The sequence below is a fragment of the Colias croceus genome, chromosome 6 (genome assembly GCF_905220415.1).
Source record: "Colias croceus chromosome 6, ilColCroc2.1".
In the NCBI taxonomy this organism is placed as follows: domain Eukaryota; kingdom Metazoa; phylum Arthropoda; class Insecta; order Lepidoptera; family Pieridae; genus Colias; species Colias croceus.
The window spans coordinates 741,801-763,105 of record NC_059542.1 but is presented as its reverse complement, the minus strand read 5'-3'; the positions used below and the strand labels follow the sequence as shown (position 1 = coordinate 763,105).

Below are 21,305 nucleotides of genomic sequence, written 5' to 3'. Positions count from 1 at the left end.
GCTGGGCGCCCTCTATACATTCCCGATGCAAACCTATGCAGATTTTGGGTGTTTACTGTTTAATTGTCTTGGACATAATTAACTCTTTATTAATGAATCGTCGGAACTTTTAATTTATAAATTTTTAATTGACAATGTTAAAAAAATGTTTATACAATTTTCTCAGTAAGTACAATACACATAGCTGAAAACTAAAATCCAATAGTAAATGTAATAGCGAAATACAATCGCAAATAATGCAAAAAATCCTTCTAAACAATACCACATGAATAACAAACTAGACCACCACAAACATAAACAAACAAGTGAAATCGCGAGCACATCTTAAATTATGCAAAGCATTTATTTGCCTCCTAACATCGGGCATTAAAATATTCCCGCTCATATATGGAAAGAAATTGTCTAATTACACAGTTTTGTTGAAGACGGAGGAGTCCGTTTTTGCCGAGAGGGCCATAATCGCTTTTAATCGAAGTCATTAGGGAGAGTTATCGAATTGGCTCAACGATAGATGCCGACGACTTGTGCGGTCATCCCGAGGTGCATTTTAATGTCCCAGTATGAGCAGACGGCAGACCTCGTGTTACGGACGGAAGGAATTCGATTCCAATTACTTGGATTACCCTTTTTGTAAGGGTAACGGTTATTCTCTTTGTTGATGATGTTGATAATAGTTATAGACACTATGATAGAGCGTCAATTCGATGAAAAATGGTTTGAATGACAAAATACTCAACCAAATGACGCATTATAATTACTTTTTATAAATACTGAATATATAACATATATTCCAGGTAGAATGCATACCTATATACTTATATATCATAAAAGCTAACAAGACCCACAAAGAAATTAATAATAGTGATTAACTCTCAAAACCGCTGAAATACATCAATGGCTATTAAGGAGGAATTCGAACGAAGTATTTATATTTACTTATTAAGATTCTCACACATAAACAAACAAAAAATTAGAACATTACACTTGAAATAATGTTAAAACCAAACAGATAGTAGGCGGTGTTGGAATTAAAGACACCGAAGCATTTCAAATACAAACATTGGATTGTTACCGACTTTGTCCGTATATTGTTTGATCACAAAGCGAATAGACGCGGGTGTTTGTTTTCCAATGCTGGCGTGGATTGGGCATATTACGGTAAACCGTATGAGCATACAGACTCAGTGTTCGATGAAAAGGGACAGAATTTAGAAACACTTGAGCGAATAGCGGCTTTTGATGAAAGCGTGGACGGAATACGAATGAAGTGGTTGTGACAATGGAATGGAATCCAGATACAAGTGGGTTAAAAGGTGAGTCTGACAGGTATTACTGCAATTAGATGTGTGCATTGCGATGCTAATGCGATGGCGATTCTTCGAGGAATTTCTAGAGGCTATGATGGCGGTGGCGAACTCTGCTTCACTTTGTATTTCCTTTCACTTTCCTGGATACTTTACAATTAAACATAGGTATTATTATAACTAATTAATTAGGTAAACGTCAAATTAAACTTTTTTAAATGAGGCAGTAAATTGAATTTTTAGAATATTTAGTATTTTATGATAATTATAATATTAATTAGCATAAAATACGCATATAAAATTGTACTTTTTTATGGGTTTGTCTATATAAATATTCTACAAGGGATAAAAAAATTTCAATTTACTGCCACGTTTAAGAAAGTTGAATTTGACTAAATTATTTTTACAATAAAATACGAATATGAAGAACCCAAACAGGATTCAAAGTAGAAAATAAAATTGAAAGAGAAAACTTCCAGATATAATAATGCATGTTTCAGTAATGCATTACGTATTTAGAGAGGTAAAAAAACCTTGATTGTTCTAAGATGAGACGAACTGTCTCATATAATTCAACTGTAACGGCGGACTTTATTACTCTACAGTCTACGGGAATAGGACTTCCTTATTTTCTTACATACATTTTTTCATCTGTTACTACCTCCGAGTATTATTTGAAGCTTACGTTTTTAAATATAACGAAATCGGATTTTTATTCTTGTTACTAAGAGCACAAATATAATTTACGAGAAAAATACTTTTCAATATTTGCCTGAAAGTTGAGATTAAAAATGAAAGCTGTTCGTAAGTCGTAACCATGTAAATGATTTTAGACATAAAATTTCTTACAAGATTTAAATAATACTAACAAAGTACTAACATTTAAAAATTAAACACAAAACTATTTGACAGATAAAGCAATGGCCAACGAATCTCACAAATCCATTTAAAAAACTTCAAGGCGATATCTCACGCAGATATTTTTAGGTGCAAAAATTACAAATCCATTGTTTACTCTATCCGAAAATACCTCTCGTTACAACAGTGCGTTTATTTTAGTCTATATATATGCAAGTAAAATAATAATTGTTTACTGAATCACTTACAAAAACAGGCATTACGCCAAAATGAATCAATATATATGGAGCCGTAATTAATCAGAGTATTAACGGATTACTAGGCTTCGTGGAAGTTTAAGTATAGACTGTATATGACTATGCAATTATTCATTTTCAGAAAAACATTCTGACTAACGCGGAGTATCAGATTATGACTCTCATAGTCGACGAGTTCTGGTCACAGGGATCATTTTAACGGAGTAGCGAGAACAAGATGATGCTTTTGATTTGCTCAGTTCAGTGATGATTTTATATCTTCTTGAAAAAAAAATGACATCGTTTTCAGTTGTGTTTAGCGAGCGTAGTTCGTGTGTAATATTAGTAGTTTCTAGTTTTAAAGATAGAATACTTTTTTGTAAGAACGAAATTTATAGGGACCCATTTTGGTGATTAGTAGATATGATGGACTACAAAAAGATTCTGACATCGAAATAATTCTGCATTATGAAATACTTTAAAGTGGGTTCAATATTAAATCGCCAAAAAGGAAACACATAAGTAAATGAGATGTCATATTTAAGATTTAATTCACATCTTCGTTTGATTATAATCCTCATTACCTTATTAATGATCTAAGTTACCTTATGGCAAAAATATAGGCCAGAATTGAAACTATCCTTACTGCATTTTAACCAGGCAACACTGCCAAAGGACTCTCATCCTGTGTCTGCTACGACCTCTACAAGTCATCGAACCTTCGAATATTTCCTAAATCGGTTAACGTCCTGGCACGCGATGTTAGTCATTATACCATCCTTGATAATCGTTAGCATGCGCATGCGCATAGCTGCAATTTTTAGGGAATTTCGAAGAATTTGTTGCCTGAAATCATGTATGGAATGCTCGTGATTTAATATTTTTATAAAGTTATTTGAGTTGTTATTAATCCTCGAATTGAACCCCTAATAGGAGATTAAGATTTTCAGACCCAGAAACATTTTTCTTAAATAAATTTAAATTACGTCTTATAATTTTAAGTAGAGTATTCAATATTGTTGAGAATTGAAAAAAAGTTGTACCTTTTATTTGTTCACACCTTGTAAATATATAGTTCATTTATCATAATTTAATCATTATCAGTAATTTATTCATTAGGTACATATTATGAAAACTAAACATCTCAATCGAAGAAATATTTAAACAATAAAACCAGTAAAAAATATTTAAGCAGCCACAAAAATAATACAAATTTGCTACCAGGCATCGCTTATTAATATTAAATACTGCCTCGAGGTTGGAGGCACAAATTAGCGGCATCATGGATAATTGAAGTGCTCCCATGCAAGGTATGTGCATTACCATACATGCAAACTGAGATATTTAAATTAAAATATCACATTCAAACAATTCGTTTTATTAACGCAATTATTATTAAAGAGACGCTATTTACAAAATTGGGTAATTTGTTGAAAGCTTATGCAATACTTACTGCACTTACAAGTACCTAGGTAATTATGTTTTTTTGTATGTATATGTGTTTGATTCTATACTAAATAAATTGAAAATTATACTATTGTATAAGTTTTCTTCTTTATAGATATAGTAATATTTATCATAGACACGACAACAGCTAAAGATAAACACGCATATAGTATTGTTGTTAAATGCTAATACAAAGCGCAGCGAAAATTTTCCCAGAAAACCGTAAACGAAAACATCCAAAAGCGTGTTAAAACAAACAGAAGTTCGCGCGGAATAAGGAAAATCTGAATTTAGACATAACATAAAGGAGAAAAAATATAAATGTACATTTTACTGTCTTTAGACGGAGTGGATATTGCTATGCGCTTATCGTAAGGCCGCTCCATGTGGGGACCAACAAAAGACCGTATTGATTTTGCCGACTACACTACGATCGAACGGTTTTGGTGCGATCGTGTGCTTTATATCGAAAATATATTTATTTTTTGTTATATAACCATTTAAAGTTTAAACTAAATTTTGTATGGGATGAGGATATAAATTCTGCGAAGACAACCGGCTAAAAATGTTGAGCATTTTCATATCATGTCATAGAGATAATATGTACTAATGTATCATGTTTTTTATGTTAATGTGGACGAGCAGATATTCAGCAACTGCATCGCACCAAAAAATTAAATAATCGATATTATTCTCTAACATTACCATACAACTTCTCGGCATATCATAAAGGCTTTTAGCAAAAATAAATTGCAGCGAGTTCTTGCGATCTGAATTCGCGGTATGCAAATCGCCTAAGATGAATTTCTAAGCGTCTAACCGAAAATATGCACGTCGATTTGAATTCAAACGATTTATCTCATTACCATTATTTTTGTCAAACTTTTAAGGATTTGAAAACAAAGCTAAACGCGCACTAAAATTTGAAGCATGCACTATAGGAGACCGCGCGCGCACAACGGCGCGCCATCATTTAAAAACAATTCAGTGGGGTTGCCTCGAGAGTGTAACTGTTTATGGAGTTGCCATCACCAAACTGGGCGCTAACGAAAAAAGTAAGCGAATCAAAAGGAAACCCGAATGCGATAAAAAACGGACTCATCAGACGTAGTAGTAGAATTCCACGCGCCCCGCGTCCCGCGCACCTTACTACGGCGTAAACAAACTTGCTACATCGTCGTTCGCCGTACGGTTTTTAATAATCGATTTTTTTCTACTTTTGAATCTGTAATTTCGAGTTCTGATAATTATGTTGATTAGATTTTTTTTTAATCTGGATTAGGGCTGTGTTTTGTAATGCAATTATTCGATTGAACGTGGAATCTTTTTTAATCTGTTGAAGGTGGATGTACGTGATTGAAAATCGTAATTATTTCATGGGGTCTTAGCTTCATGAGTAATTAATTAGGTACCTATGGTACCTACATCATCTAATGAATTTACAAAGATATACGGAATATAAATTGAGACTTTCTTTGTTATTTTTCTCGAAAGCTGATGCTTTTGTATATTTCGTTTTTAATTTATTTTAGCGATTCTAAAATTATTCGACCCTTACAATTATCGATGCCAACAAGAATACAATTAATTTGGCTGGCACATTTATCTCAATGAAAGTATACCGCACACATAATTTTTACAGTAGGTGAATCACTCTGTTTTATATTTCTGTGCTAATTAAATCTACATATTGAGTTATACAAATTTCTTAGAAATTTAAATGCTTACATGTAAATCGTTGCCAGAATAAACTTTGTACCTACTACTTTCCATTTATTTTGTCAATTCTTTAATGTCTATGGAATTCAAATAACGTAGATTCAAAATGTTGATTCTAAAATATCTATTTCCCTTTAATTAAGACATTATATTCAGATTAAACATTAAACGAACCAATCGATATAAATCACAAAGAGAAATGAAGTCTGAATAAAGTATTAAACATGAATGTATAAAAAGTTATTACCTTTTAACAGCACTGATGTTACACGTTCTATGAACATAATATTTACAATTATATGACTTAATTCCATATGTGTATTGTACCAAGTAATAAATTGTGGCTTATGAAGATTGTAAAGTTTTGTTTTATAAGGCAAGGGAACACACACGATGGATTTTTAAGAGTTGTTAAGTCTGTATTGTTTGTAAGCCATACTTATAGTATGAAGCAAGCACAGCAAGCATATTTTACTACTTTCACTATAGACAGAGAAATTTTCTTAAATTGATCTAAATTTGATTAAAATTTTGCGTGAATTGCTTTGCTTCTATTCTGAATCAGAAATTTTCGTATTTAACACTGCAGTTAATATACACTGCTTCTCTTAAAAAAGCAACATACCTAAAGGTTGGAAATGTATGGAAACAGAAACTGTAGTCTAATATTAAAGTTAAAGTGCATGCAAGTGAACTTGCAGATGAAAAATTAGCACAGAATATAAACCCAAACTGCATCACAGCTCACAGAGGAGAATTTCTTACTACTTCATCTAAATTCAACAATCTATTACGACAATATTAAACCAATTTAATCATTAATACATACTAAAATAATGCCTCACTGTTTACTTTCGGCAATCCTCAGGCGCAGGCTTGCCTATTTCGAGCGCTGTTTACGTACTGTTTTACTATTGTGATGCACTTCGTTTATTTTCAAACACTTTACTGACCGCCTGTCTTTAATTGCCTCGGTTATTTGTAAGAAGTATGTTCCAGTTTTCCTACGAGGAAGAGCGGCGACGTCGCCTAACGATCAACTATAAATGTCCCAGAATCATATTCGATTAATCATTACGGACTTCCTTTAACTATGGTATTCGGCGGAATTCTCTTAAAATTAAAGATGAACATAAAACCTTATGTTGTTTTGAAAATGTCATAGATATGTGCGTGATTTTGTTGGTGTAGTGTGTGTAGAGCAAGTTACCACAGAATAGATAAAAGTACCTATATTACGGGTTGCAATGCCTTCTTTGCGGGCTACCTTAGGCCTTACCTACGTGATAATTTCATACCACTCTCCACTAGGGTTCCCAAGCGTTCTCGTTTTACCTAATGTACAGTAAGTAAATTGTACTTCATCCTTTTTGAGTATTCGCCGATCAATTTCATAATATAAAAATAGTGGATAGTAGAATCTGGGCAGGCCAATTATCCCGTCTCGTCAGTTGGTAAGCTTCATAAATAGTTCGTCACATCCTCAGGAAGAGCTCAGGTGTGTTGGATCCTCGCCAAACGTTGACAAAGTTAACGGTAGTATAAAAATGTCACTCAGATAGTTGAAGCCGTTAATACTATTCGATAATGTGGAAAAGTATATGAAAAATTGTCTACTGTAAGCGTATTTTACAGATATTCTATGTGTTGTTTTATAGGGACACATTTTGTTTTCTCGGATGAATACGTACGTGAAATACGTTGGTTTAAATTTTAAGAGCTTTGATAAATGGTTCGATAAAATGTTTTAGTAAGGTTTTAGTGTTAACGCTGATAGAGTTATGTGTAAAGGTAAAATTTCAGCGTCTATCGGATATCTCAAGATATCTTCGGTTACTCAATAATGTGTATATTGATCTTTCAGATTATCAGACTATCAGATTTGTGAAATCTGAATCAAAAAATTATATTCGATAGCACTAAAATGTACGATTTTTTTTTTGGCTCATACCAATTACCATCACCAATCCAAATACCAGAATCCTTATCAGTTTTGACTTGGTTTTGACACAACTTTTCCTTTGTCGATTTCAGCAACGCCAATTCATATCGTCAACTTCTCTACCCCTAACCAGACTTATTTCGAAGTGGACTTCACCCACAAATATGACGTTAAAAGTCTATTATATACGTAGTATTGTCATATTTTTAGGCGAGGGCATTGACAGTCTCTAGAAATTCCAAGTTGGATTTGTGAATGAAAGTAGTAGGTACGTAGGAGGTTCAATGGGCTGACGTCATATATTGGCAGAACTGACACTAGGTTTAATGGGCCTTTGTTATTTACACATACTTCGCTGTATTTTTAGAAACATCTTCAATGGGAATAGTTAGCACGTTCACGTAAAACCCTTGTTCTTGGAGTCGTATGGTTACTTTTATTCAATAATTTCAATTTCAATTCAATATATTATTAGGATATTAAGAAGGTACCTAAGTTTTTTTGTTGAAAATAAACATATTAAACGAAAAGATGAATAAAATGAAAACAGAATCTTTCAGCGCTATCATTAACTGCTCAATTTCCAGAAAAAATATTAGAGAAAAATATGAAACGATGACACATCATCATAATCTCTTTCATTTTATTTACATGCAACAATTTTCACCCCTATCCTTGTTATCACTTGTTATTCATCGCAAAAAAAACTGCAATGATTCTTTGACAATTCACAAATGAAAAATAAAAGCGGGAAAACAATAAATTGATGACACCATACATCACTTTGTCCGACCGTTTAGTATCCAAGAATATCAATGAATTACACTAAAACTGAAATGGAGCCAATTTTTTGTCACCCTCATAGAGAATAACGTACCTATAGATAATATGCTATTTCGATCCTTCATATGTAACTCGTCACAGAGTATAATAAGGCCGTTGGCCTAATGACAGGACTTTATTTTTAGTTGGGAACTTTTAAAGGCGTCTTTACTCTTTGAAAATATATCTACGTAATGTTTGTTTTCAAATACATAAGTGACTTGGCAATTGATTGTAATGAGGTGAATTAATAGGTGTAATATTTCCTCGTCTTAAGGTGACAAAGTATAGTAAATAAGAGGTAATTATATGCTTCCTTTGCTTTGGTATTTGATTTTAAATGTACGTGAAGAAGTCTCTTTATTTAGGCACACTGTTATTATATCATACTTTTTACAGAATATACATAGTTTGTAAATTGTAACAGAATGAGAAGTTAACATCGTTATTTGAAATTCATTAGGTACTGTATCCGCATATTCGCTATTCTGTGGCGCAGAAAATAGGTCGCTTCATTTTTTTATTTACATTACAAAATTAATCATGATATAATTTCTTATTAAAATAAAACCACTGCAAGATATTACTTTCTTTTCATTTCATTTTCTTAGATTAATATCATATCTATAGATACGATTATTGGATCACTTACAATGCAATACATATTCAAACATACCTAGATATCGGGATAAATCTTATCGCAAACATCTACGCACTAATGCCTCAAAAGCTCAAATCACAAATTATTATAATATTATGCACACGTGTTTATAAATAATGTAATTAGTTACTTTAATGAAAACTAAAACAGCAGTTGTATTTTTACATACTTGCCTACTGATTTACGACCTATAAGTTTTGTGCAATCTCTATATTACTTTAATTTTTCAGGTAGTCCCGCGCGGGTCGAGCCGATGCAGTCGGTACGCACGACGCGCGGCAGCCGCGTGAAGCTCGAATGTCGGGCGAGCGCGCGGCCCCCGCCACGGATATCGTGGTACAGGGACGGCCGGCCGGTGGCTGATATTGCTTTAAGGAGATTCCGGGTGCAGAGTTTCAGGTAATACTTGGTTTAGTATTTGATATTACATGATCTTTTAGGTGTTAATAATATGATGAAGAACATACTGTATGGTCGAAGTAAATTCAAAATAGAGTGAATAGTAACTTACTAGAGGTAGAGAGTGCTAATAAATATATGTACGTGAAGAAGAAAGACGAACAAATAAACAAACTTTCGCATTTAATATTTTAATATTATGTAGTAAGGTATAGGTTCCTTCTTTATGAAATAAAGAAAAGTGCTTATGTCCATATTTCACAATCTATGTAGATATATCCTTATGATAGATCTGAAGGAAAACTACACACGTAGGTATTTCGCGGAAAAACCATACTTACATTCGATACATAAAATACGGCTTTATTATAAAGAGGAATAAGGGATCTTTAATTATTAGTTGGATTCGATGAATTTTGTTGCAACAGAAAAAATTAAGAAATTCAACAAAACGCTGTATAAATAACAACAATAAAATAGCAATTATTCCATAACAATTCACAAAGGAACCAACACAACGCGTAGCACACTAGTCTTTATTTGTTGTGCCTGAAATAATTAATGATAGCCATTAGTCGGTGTCTTTGCTAATTCAAACCGCCATTAATTGCACATGTGATGTTCTAATTAACGGATCAATAAGACGTCGATCTTGATCCAAATACATTACAATACATATGGGGCTTACAGTCGAATAGTCGATACCTATGTTTTGCTATAAACCGTTGATATTGTGTTTTGATTATAGTGCCATCTAGTGGAATTTTTCTGAACTAGTTTTGTGGAAAACTTTTAGAAAATGTAATTAATGGTTTTAATGTAAACAAAATAATTATTTCGAATGTTTTCTAGATCAATTTCTAGTAAGATTATTTTAAATATAAATACTCTAAATAGGCTGCAGCTGTGCAGCATGTATCATATTCTAAAATAAGTGCGATTTAGGTATATATTTACGATTTGTGAAAAATAAAACGGCATATTTATGTAAATACACTCATAATAGCGTTGATTAACCGAGAGGGTATTAGAAGGACCAATTATGAGAGGCAATTATGATCAAGTGATGCGAACTGCAATTTCACGGGTCGTTAATTCCCGTTAGTTTATTTGCTTTAGATAAGACTTCATTCATGTCTTGTGACGTAATTGTACTCGGTTAAACGAGCCGTATGTCATGACAAAGGCATTTTTTGCAAACATTTGAGTCTATTTGTTCGTATTTCAAATGATGTACCTACTTTCTTTTTTTTCTTAGTGGCGGGCAAGTTTGTAGCTGTCAATGTCAATCAATTCAAAAATCAACGAGTATAAATATTAAATACTGATTATTTGTTTTGCAAATAACACAGTTACAAAAAATCTACTTAATCGGATGGAATAACAGAAACTTCTTCACCTATAATATAAAACAAAACAAAAATAATTATTAAAAATTCTATTACTTCTGCTTCAAGATCAAAATTTACACATTTTATTTATTAACAGATTAATTAACTATAGTTTCCCTGAATTTCAGAAGGCGCTCGGTGTTAGTGATAAGGCACGCGCGGCGCGAGGACGCCGCGACGTACGAGTGCAGGGCGCAGGGCGCCGTGGGGCCCCCAGCCATCGCCTCGGCCAACGTCAGCGTGTTGCCGCCTGCCACTTCGGCGCCTGATACTTGTAAGTAAAAAAAAACTTAAGTACTACTATCTTAGACCGTACTTACCTAGGTTAATATTCTATTAGTCTTTCACTGGCTAAACATTTACGGGTTTTTTTTTGATGTAGGTACTTACTTATGTCAAAGACTTTAGTGAATAATAATGAATTTTCACTTCATAAGATGCATGAACAAGCATAGTGATGTCACAGTTGACAGATATATACTACGTAGTGATGTTTAAAGTTATAGTACTGAAAGTAATAGTGATAAATCTCTACTTTCGTAGACGGACGAATACTTTTCGGACTCTAATACTTTCAATAATACAACTAATAATTTAAGAGTAAGTCTGCTTAATCAGCCATTATGGCAATACCACAGATCACAGAAACTAAAGGGGCAATACCAATTAAATAATATCTAGGTATTCATAACCTGTAAAAAAAGTATAATAGAACATTCACTATTTTGCGAATATGTTTTAACATCAACTAATATACACATCAATTCCCAGCATCATATTATGTTTGTACCATCGCGATCGCGTGTTACGTTCCATCACAATTATGTCATTAAAGTGTATCATCTAACAGCGTAGGTGTCGTGTGCCACCGGTATACATTGCCATGTGTACACTGTACAGTATGTGAGAACTAAATCTGTTCCGTGAACGCGACAATGCCTCGCGATCCAACATTGTGCTGATCAACGGGACTCGCATTTGCATGTTAACGGATATAGATTATATTATAGATTGATTATCTATATATATAAAACTCAAAGGTGACTGATATAGTGATCTATCAACGCAGAGCCCAAACCGCTGGACGTATCGGGCTGAAATTTGGCATGCAGGTAGATGTCATAACGTAGGCGTCCCCTAAGAAAGGATTTCCCGAAATTCTTGCGGGAACGGGGAAAACGGGGATGCACGTACAAAGTCGTGGGCGGAAGCTAGTAGTCTAATATTGATTTTGAAATAAACTACATATTTACTAATCTGTGCTATAAATAGCAAATTTTATCCATAGTAATTAATAAGACCTTTAACTGCGTCACTGAAGAATGGAAATTTACAGTTCATATTTTTATGCTAGTTTAGATTCATATTTTCCATGATTGTTTAACCTTTAAAGAAAGTCTAGAATACTATAACAAACGAGCACACGCCCAAATTTTTATACAGCTACACAGTGTGATAGTTTTCATGTCTGGAAAATCTGATACTTAATTACTCTAATATTAATAAGAAAATTTTAATGTTTCAGCAATGATCGGTGCGCCGTGTCCTATGCCAGACCCCTCCTCCTATTGTCTCAACGGAGGCACCTGTTTATTCTTCGAGCTTGTTCAAGAACAGGCTTGCAAGTAAGATATTTTTGTTAGTAATTTGTTTACAGGTTAACTACTTTATTTTGATTGTATTACTAACATAGGTACGTATCCTTAGTCCTTACCAATGTTAGATAGATAATTATTTTTAAATAATTTTCAGATGCCCAGAAGGCTTCAATGGACAACGCTGCGAGAACAAGGACGTGTCGAACAGGAGCAGTATGTATCATTCCTACACATGCAAACTGGGCCTCTCCACGTCCTACTACTGTTAGCGAGCGTTTCGACCACATCCCACCCACCTCTATGTATTCTAGAAAAATCAATATCCGAACATTCAACACAGATGAATATTTAGGTACAAGCATCCGAACGATGCTGACGTTACCGCCAAAACAATTGTCATTGATTTGACACGTTCGATTAAAAAAATATTTAGTATTGCCATTTTAAAATTGTGACATGAAAATTAAAAAGCATTTTATTATCATGCCAAGATTCAAGACTGCAATAGTCTAGTATTACAATTATTTGCCAGATGATATTTTAGAAATATTCGTTTATGCTCGTTGAACAGTTGTCTGCTGACAACTTGTAATCGTTTTAGGGCCAGCTGTTTGCATGGCCGTTATTCTCTCATAGAACCTCTGCTTCTCGCAACCAAACCGAGAATACAAGTAGATTCTATATTATTCTGACTTTTGTTTTCTATAGTTTTATCTTTTAGCAAAGCTTTAAATTATTTTTAGTTGTATAAATAGCTGGCCCAGTGAGATTATAATTTTAAGCGTTTTTAATAGACGAATCTTCTTACTATTTGGATAAATTTACCGACAGTAATAGATAAAATTGTCCATTGAAATCCTGTCTTACAGGTTATAAATTCGATAAAAATTAACGCGATAATTATTATTGAATTTATTGTTCGGTTATCGAAGTTGTAAATATTTTACTGTATTTTGCGAATTATTATATTGTTATAAATCATAAGGTTTGATAACTTTAGTATGTAATAATCAGATGAAGAGACTTGCAAGTTATGTACATATCTACTAGGGTAAGGTTTTATTAGGATCGTTTTCTATTAATAAAAATTCTAGACTCTTTCTCGCCTTGCACACGTGAATTTTACAGTCCCTTGTGTTTTGTGAAATGATAAATGATACGGTCTACTATTTAATTTTATCAAAGTTTTTGAAATTTCGTTCAATTCAATATTATTTTTTACCTAGTCAAAGTGCAGTTAACAATTATTAATTTATACATGGATTTCATGAGTGCGTCTAATGAGTGAGTGAATGATTATTAAAACGTCAGATTCCTACCCTTTTATAGTTTCTAGCTTTCATGTAACTTTCTGAATGAGACCGAACTGTACGATGAATGGTTTTGTTATCAATATTTTCATTTTGTATAAAGTTCTTTAAGTCCATTATTTATATTTAATTAAACTAGAATTGACTATTTATTATATTAATGTGAAGATTATAGGGCATTAAGGTGAAGTGATGTCATACGCTTTCATATTTTTTGTTAACCAAATAACCATATATTTTCAGCCCTGTTGCATTGACGTCACATTACTTTTTCTAAGTCTCACAACAAATACTAAGAAACACACAGAATATGTTAGTTATGTAACAAAGATACCAAAATTACAATAAAAGAATGAGTGATGGAATTAACTGAGAGGCGATAACTTTTGTTTTTATTTTTCTCTCAAACTATCCCAAAATCCTTCAAAATCTATGGAATTAAAGTGGAACATGGTACGTATTTCTGGACATTTTTAACATGCACTTACCTTTCCTATCCGCACTCATTATGTTTAATAGATGAAACAATGTAACGCGACTGTGCCACTATATTTTTTTCAATACAGTGTTACATTTTTTCATACTTTTTATAAATGTAAAGTGATTAATGCTTTCTACTAATGTCTGTGGGAGCATGCTTCATGCATGTCTATGGGATAAATGTAAATAATATCTAATTGTACTTAATATTTGTTGTGAGAATATATTTAACAAGTAACGGTGCATGTTAAACTAAACATGTTCTTCCACAATCGTAAATATATTTTTGGGAATATCTCGGTAAATTATATGGAATCTAGCATCTAAGAACCATAGTTCTATCTATAGTTATGTAAGGAGTAATTCCTCAAAATATATTTGCTATTTTTAACAATTTAAATGTTTTTTTGTTTATTTAATTCTTGTTGTTAATCGATTTTTCTGTGTACAGGTCTGGGTGAACGACTATGGTGAAGGACGGAAAACGCTGAACGAATGTCAAAAATCATTCCCGAATGAAACTCATTATGCCTTAGATCGTATATCACTGCCTGAAAGTATTTAACTTGCAATTTAGGAGTATATTTAAAATATTTAAAAAAAAACTTACATAATGTTGCAATCAAACACAATTATTATAATAATGTTTTCGGACTCTTTGAGTAACACGTCATATAGTCATTAGAAAAAATAATCTTTTTTTTTTTATTCGAAATCGATCAGGCAAATCCCACCTCAGTCATGTTTAATTATTTTTTAGCTTCATGAGTGTGAAAAGCCTTAATATTAATTTATGATTGTTTATTATTAATGCGTTGTATTATATTTTGTTAAAGACAATTTGTACAGTACTCATAGTGGCTATATTTTAATATTTTTAATACAATTCATATAAGTACTTAACTTAGATGAAAATGAGGCAGATACTGAACATTTTTATAGGAAATATTTTTCTATATTCCGGTTTAATAGTAGATAAAAGTTTCATAATTATGTGATAACTAAGGAACATAAATTATTGTCTTTCATTGATTGCATAAATATAAATTTCCTCTTAGATTAAGGATTGGTCTCCGCGCGCGCTACGACGCGAATCCTTAATCTAAGAAATTTCCTATTGGCGGAAAAGACTTACTTACAAGACAATAAGTACTTATATTACTAATGATATTTTTTACAATGGTGCTGTCTTTTTACGGTTATATTTTATTACTCAATTTACATTCTACTTGTTTTAATGTGAACACTAATTTCTAGTTTAATATCGCGTGCCTAATAATTATAGATGTATACCTATTGTATCGATAATATTGAAAAGAACCTTCATTTTTATTAATAGTCGCTTTTATAATAACAGGCCAGTAACTTATTTAATAATCCCACCTTTCTCCCACCTCTTTGAAGTATTGAATAAATTATAAAATAATATTAATTTTAGTAATGTCAACCCTGAATGTATCATTTTTATTAATTGATAACGTCAAAATTTATCAATTAATATTCCTGCCCCAAGTACCTACCGTTTTAAAATTGGTACAGAAGTAGTGATTTCTATAAAAGTAGATAACATTTATATATTATATAAAAAATGCGCTTTATATTATAAAAAATAAAAATAACCAATAATACATGTTACATGCTCAACTATTATAATATTATGATAATATTCAAAACATAAGACGACATCTAGTGAACAATTTTGCAACTAATTTTTACTTTTTAGACAATTTTTTTTATATGATATAGTCTACATGGCTATGTTTAAACGATATAAACCACAGATAAACTAATTTCTTATGTAGCCACATAGGTACGAGAAATTAGTTTATAATATCTTCAATAAATTAATACTCGTTCTAATAGATCTGATGATACCTAAACATTATTATTTTACAAGATTTGTAAATTCCAAAACTTGAGAATATTAACGTTCATTTTTCAATCGATTGTTACTGCCGAATTAAAGATACAATTTTTAAACCCTTACAAATAATAATATGTTAGTAATTGGACTAATAATTAAAGAAATACAATTCTTGCCAAGAACCACCTCATGTAATCCCGTAAAATTAAGTTGTAATTATTATTGTACAGTATTATTTGCTGGATAACATTATTTATTCTAGCCGTATTGCTATTTTTAAGTGCTTGTTAAATAAAATAATGAAAAATCCACATTTTGTTTTAATTCTGAACTCCTAAACCAAGAGCCAAATGAAAAATTTGTTAGAAGAAATTAGAAATTTATAGAAATTAGAGTTTTGCTCAATAGTGTTATGAAATAAAAATATATAACACATTTTAAATGATTATCTTGTGACATTTTATCATCATCATGTTATGGTATCATAACCAAGCGGCCAAGTTACAAATAAAAGAATTAATGTATAAAAAGAAAACATTTATTAACACACGATTGTAATTTAGCCTAACTTTAAAGCTAAGTATTATAAAATTACATGTATGTTTTTCTTCCAAAGCATAAAAACTATTAAAAAATATTTCATTATAAAGCCAATTTTATATTGAACTACGTTAAGAGAACACGAGTTTATCGTAATACTACTATAAGGTTAAAATTTTATATTTTTACAGTTTTCTTAATACATATTACATATTTACATTTGAACATTTTAGTTCAAAATGTATGTAGGTATTTTATTAATAATTTCATTTTTACAATCTAATTTGTACACAGGTTACACAAATGTTTTTAAAAGTTCACTGAATATTAATATTAGAGATTAAAAATCAATGAAACAATTTTAAAATAATCAGTTGCCAACACATGATCAATACAAATATATAGGTACTAGCTGTGCCGCGCGGTTTCACCCGCGTGGCTCCGCTCCTGTTGGTCTTAGCGTGATAATATATAGCCTATATTACTCGTGGATAATGTAGCTTTCGAATGGTGAAAGAATTTTTAAAATCGGTCCAGTAGTTTATGAGCCAATCATTACAAACAAACAAAGTTTGAATCTTAATTCTAAGTGGAATTTTTTACATACATAGGTAGTTAACTCAATATTTCATATTATATTTTCATGCAGTTAAAAAAAAACATAGATACATCCATGTATATTTTACGAAACAAATATATACATAAAAATTTATGTATATGTTTGTTTCTATTATTTCTTAATATTAGTTCTACATACCAAGATAAAAAAATACTGTTTGAACTGAAACTAAATTGAATTAACTGCCTTAATTTTTCTTTTTTTTTTATGAGAGGAGGCAACAGAGCAGAGCGCCTGATGGTAAGCGGTCAGCGTCGCCCATGATCACCACAACGCCGGGGACATTAATTCAATTAATTTTCAATATTTTACACCCAACATACAAATCAGATTTTGCCTTGTTGTATATTGATTATTGAAAGCTACTTTAAAAACTTATAAAATACAGGAATATTTCTACAAAAAAGGAAAAAAATACGTGTGGCTCTCGAGGACTGCCGCGGTAAAGCTATTGCATAGCATCGCAACGCTGTGCCGGTTGGAGTAGGGGTTGTTAGGTTTTTTCGTTACGTTAATTTTAACATTCAGTCGCCGCGCTCAAAGTCTGAGATAAAACCTATGCAATAGCTTAAAAATTCATGGTAAAAATTTGTTGAGCAACATTATCACGGAAGGGAAAGTTGCTATAGCATTATATTTGTAATTAGTTTTTAAATGTGTGGTTTTGGATTGGATTTGCTTTAGAAAGTTAGTTTACATTTGTTGTTTTTGGATCAGACTTGCAACTAAAGAAAGAATTTAAAAAAGCAGCTGGATTAGGTACACTATGAAGCCTCTATGAGTTGCGAGAAGGAAAGACAAAGGAATAGTTTTACATGCTGTTAAAGTAAACTTATAATCTTGTTTTAAATAATAATAGTTTAAAAAAACTAAAAAAACACGCTTTTTATAGAAAACCGAACTAAAAAATAGAAAATTTTATCAAATTAGTGTATTGTCATCGGTCCTCAATAAATCTACAAAGTTTGAACGAAATCTGGCCGTTTAAAGTGGGTCAAAATCGCGCCCAAAGAAGTCGGTTACAAACATACAAACATACAGGTGAAGCTAATATAAAGTGTGTAAAAATGCCCTTTGGCTGTGCGGTGTGCGCTTTGTGCTGTGGGTAGCATAAATGATTTTAGAATTTTTGATGATTTAATTTTATAGATTATGTCATTAATACTGTCAATGAGAGCTATATAAACTATACACATTGCAGCAGCTTTCACTTAAAAAGAGTTGTAATTATAACACTATTTTTTTGGTGTATCTTATGTCAGTAATTTAAACATGATAAATCTACTCGCAAAGCTAATGTATTTTTAGAGTTCCTTATGTTTTTCTTTTTGACAGACCTATTTTTAAAAAATTATACTTAACAGTAAAAATTACTCTTTGTTTAACTAATTGACAGTTAGATGTGGGAACTAGTTGCGATTAATAATTTTTTTATTTAATATATACCTAGTTTACATTAAAAAACAATTGTATTATGCAAATGTTGATTCAACAATAGTAGCTAAAAAAGGATTTTCCCTTGGTTACGTTGTTTGAGAAATGTCACTTAAATTATTTATGAATTTATATAATTTCTTTGCCACACATTTACATGTATAAATCCAGTAGAGCTTGTTACAATATCAAAGAATTCCATACAATATTTGATATTTAAGCCTTTATCATCAAAATTGAGTTTCAATAAATAGGACTTACACTTAAACTTACACTACATTAATCAGCGAGTTTATAGCTAACCACTGTCTCCATTTTATGCAAACTCGTCGAGAAAGACTTAAGCTGGACATTTTGTGCATTTGCTATGGCTATAGGCTCAGCTTCCGACCACTTTTCTGGTATATCACAGTCCGTCTTCGCATGCACTAGCACATCAAAAGAGCACCTATAGTCTAAGAACGGTAGGTATGATATTGTAGCAGCTACTTGAAGCATTACAGCCCGTATTTCTTGCTGTATCTTCTTGAGATCTTTGCTACCGACTTGTTCGTTTTTCTCTTTTGATAATGCAACATCACCATCTTCATACTGTATGTTGAAATCCCAGCATTCTAAGATTTCTTTGTTCGCTACGTTCAAAATTACTAGTGATAGCTTGTTCACTTTCTTGTTGATTATCCATTCTGAAATGTGTGAAAAAACATATTAGTGAACATTAGCAGTCTTACTTATAAAATGTTACCCATTCGCTATGCAATGGATTAGTTATTGCAATAACCTGTCTTATTTTTATGATTGACATTTGATGTGGGCAAGAGCAGGACACAAATGGTTGAAATTTATCCATTGTTTAATTTTTTATTAGTAAGGCCGTAGAAATATAACATAGATTTTTGTCTCATAGGATTTGAGTATTGGGATTATAATGTTAAAGATTTTGACAAACTTACTTGAAATCTACCTGTTGTTGATAATAATAAAGTTTTTTTAAATGTGTTGGTAGGTACCTACAATGTTTAGCGTAACTAATGTATAAAAGTTTTATAAAACAAGTATTATTAGTAATGTATTATCTATTATTTAAGTATATTAGGTTGCTTACATGAAAAGATTAAATATAAGAATGAATAAAAATTTGAATTACCTTCACTTTGTGACAAAAGATTATTTAGAAAATTCTTGATTTGTGGATCTTCTGATATGAGTAAAGTTATTCCATATTGTTGTTCTGCTTTGAATGTTTCATGTGGGTATAATCCTCTTTGAAATAGAACAGAATTGATTGCAAACTCTGAAAAATGATACATGTTGTAACTTGTAATCAAATTTTGTGTTTCAATATCTCCTTCATTGTATTTTGTATATTTCTGCTATTCAAAACTATATGTAAAAGTAGAAGATAATAGAAAATTGTAACTTACTCAAATATTCGCAAATTATTTGCGCAGATCCTCGTAACGTAATGCAGTTTTTCGTTTGTTGTTGCGACATGGTGTTATTGATAATCTTACGTCTAAAAAGCTTGATTTTTAAGGAGTTTGAATACGTATTATTTAGATATAAATATAAATTATTTTTTGGCAAAAGTAAGTAATCATTACAAAATACAAACTAAAAACTTTTAAAGGAACTTTTAAAAATTCAAAACCGTTTCTTTCGAGTTGACTGTTGACAAATTGACAACGACAATAGTCAATACAAACTTTTAGTCTATGGTCATATTTATTGCCAGATTCTTAATCAAATTACTTTTGTCTATTTAATATTTTTATTTATCAAAAAATAATTAATAATTCACACATTTTCAAATAAATTAACGTATAAAAAATGTTTTTTATAAAAAATAAAAATTAAGGTTGCGGTGCAGCGCCACCTAGAAATGAATATAAGAACTAATGATTATTAATAAGATGTACAGATGGCGCTAAAACCAATTTAAATTAGTTTCAATATAATACCACTAGATGGCAAAAGTTTGCACATTTAACTCTTAATTTACCGGCATGAGATGAGACTACACTGCCCTCCTTTAACTAGAAAGCCGTTAAGCCAACGAAGTGAGTTTCGAGTAAATGACAAAAAACACGGAAATCGTTATTTCGTAAAAATTATGACACTTAGAATAATTACTGAGAGATACATGGATCGACATTTAATTATATTATATATAAATAATAGTTTTTAACCAGACACTGTTATAATTTATTTTTTAATTCACTTTTTCTCGTTTAGCTCAGCATATTATCTGAAAAATTTAACTTTTTACTGGACAAGACGGCCGTTAACATACCATAGCGACTTTTTAGCTAAGTAATATAGTATTTTTATTTTAATTTTGCGATTTTTTTTTAATTTATTAATAAAATGCTTACCTAAAACGTCGTTAAGCTACTATACCTGCTTTTAAGCTATGAATTTCGCTTTAATTTATATTTCAATAACTTTATAATCAGCGGTTAAGGGCTTTTGAATGCTTTTGTACTACGATTCGAATAGTTGTACTAAATTTGAACCTTACTTATGTTAAAAAATTTGCAGCTGTCTGAGGCTTTGCTCTCGGGAATTACATCCCCTAGGTCAACCAATGGATAGGAAAAGGATCAAAAGCTTTTAGGTTTAAGTATTAAAGATTTAAACACTATCTAAATTAATGGTTTTCGAGTAACAAGTATTTAAACT

General features: G+C 31.4%; 2 protein-coding genes across 3 annotated transcripts in view; one reads left to right on the top strand and one right to left on the bottom strand.

The window, feature by feature from the left end:
- LOC123692746 (protein vein) overlaps window positions 1–15,055 on the top strand; it is a 51,616-nt gene extending 36,561 nt beyond the window's left edge. Inside the window, exons 2-6 of one of the 2 annotated variants that reach the window (XM_045637537.1) lie at window positions 9,219–9,387; window positions 10,907–11,052; window positions 12,304–12,403; window positions 12,531–12,589; window positions 14,618–15,055. In XM_045637537.1, the coding sequence (XP_045493493.1) occupies window positions 9,219–9,387; window positions 10,907–11,052; window positions 12,304–12,403; window positions 12,531–12,589; window positions 14,618–14,640 (497 nt within the window). In that variant the 3' untranslated portion in view covers window positions 14,641–15,055. Of the gene's footprint in view, window positions 1–9,218; window positions 9,388–10,906; window positions 11,053–12,303; window positions 12,404–12,530; window positions 14,070–14,617 lie in introns of those variants that run through there. The other variant, XM_045637536.1, reaches the window with a different exon arrangement.
- A 3,172-nt stretch (window positions 15,056–18,227) lies between these two features.
- Window positions 18,228–20,286, bottom strand: LOC123692832 (mitotic spindle assembly checkpoint protein MAD2A). Its single transcript, XM_045637629.1, has 3 exons — window positions 20,048–20,286; window positions 19,771–19,917; window positions 18,228–19,309 (listed from the first exon to the last, which is right to left on the bottom strand). Exons 1-3 carry the CDS (start codon window positions 20,115–20,117, stop codon window positions 18,903–18,905), a joined length of 624 nt encoding a protein of 207 aa, XP_045493585.1. The 5' UTR covers window positions 20,118–20,286; the 3' UTR covers window positions 18,228–18,902.
- Between the last annotated feature and the right edge of the window lie 1,019 nt (window positions 20,287–21,305).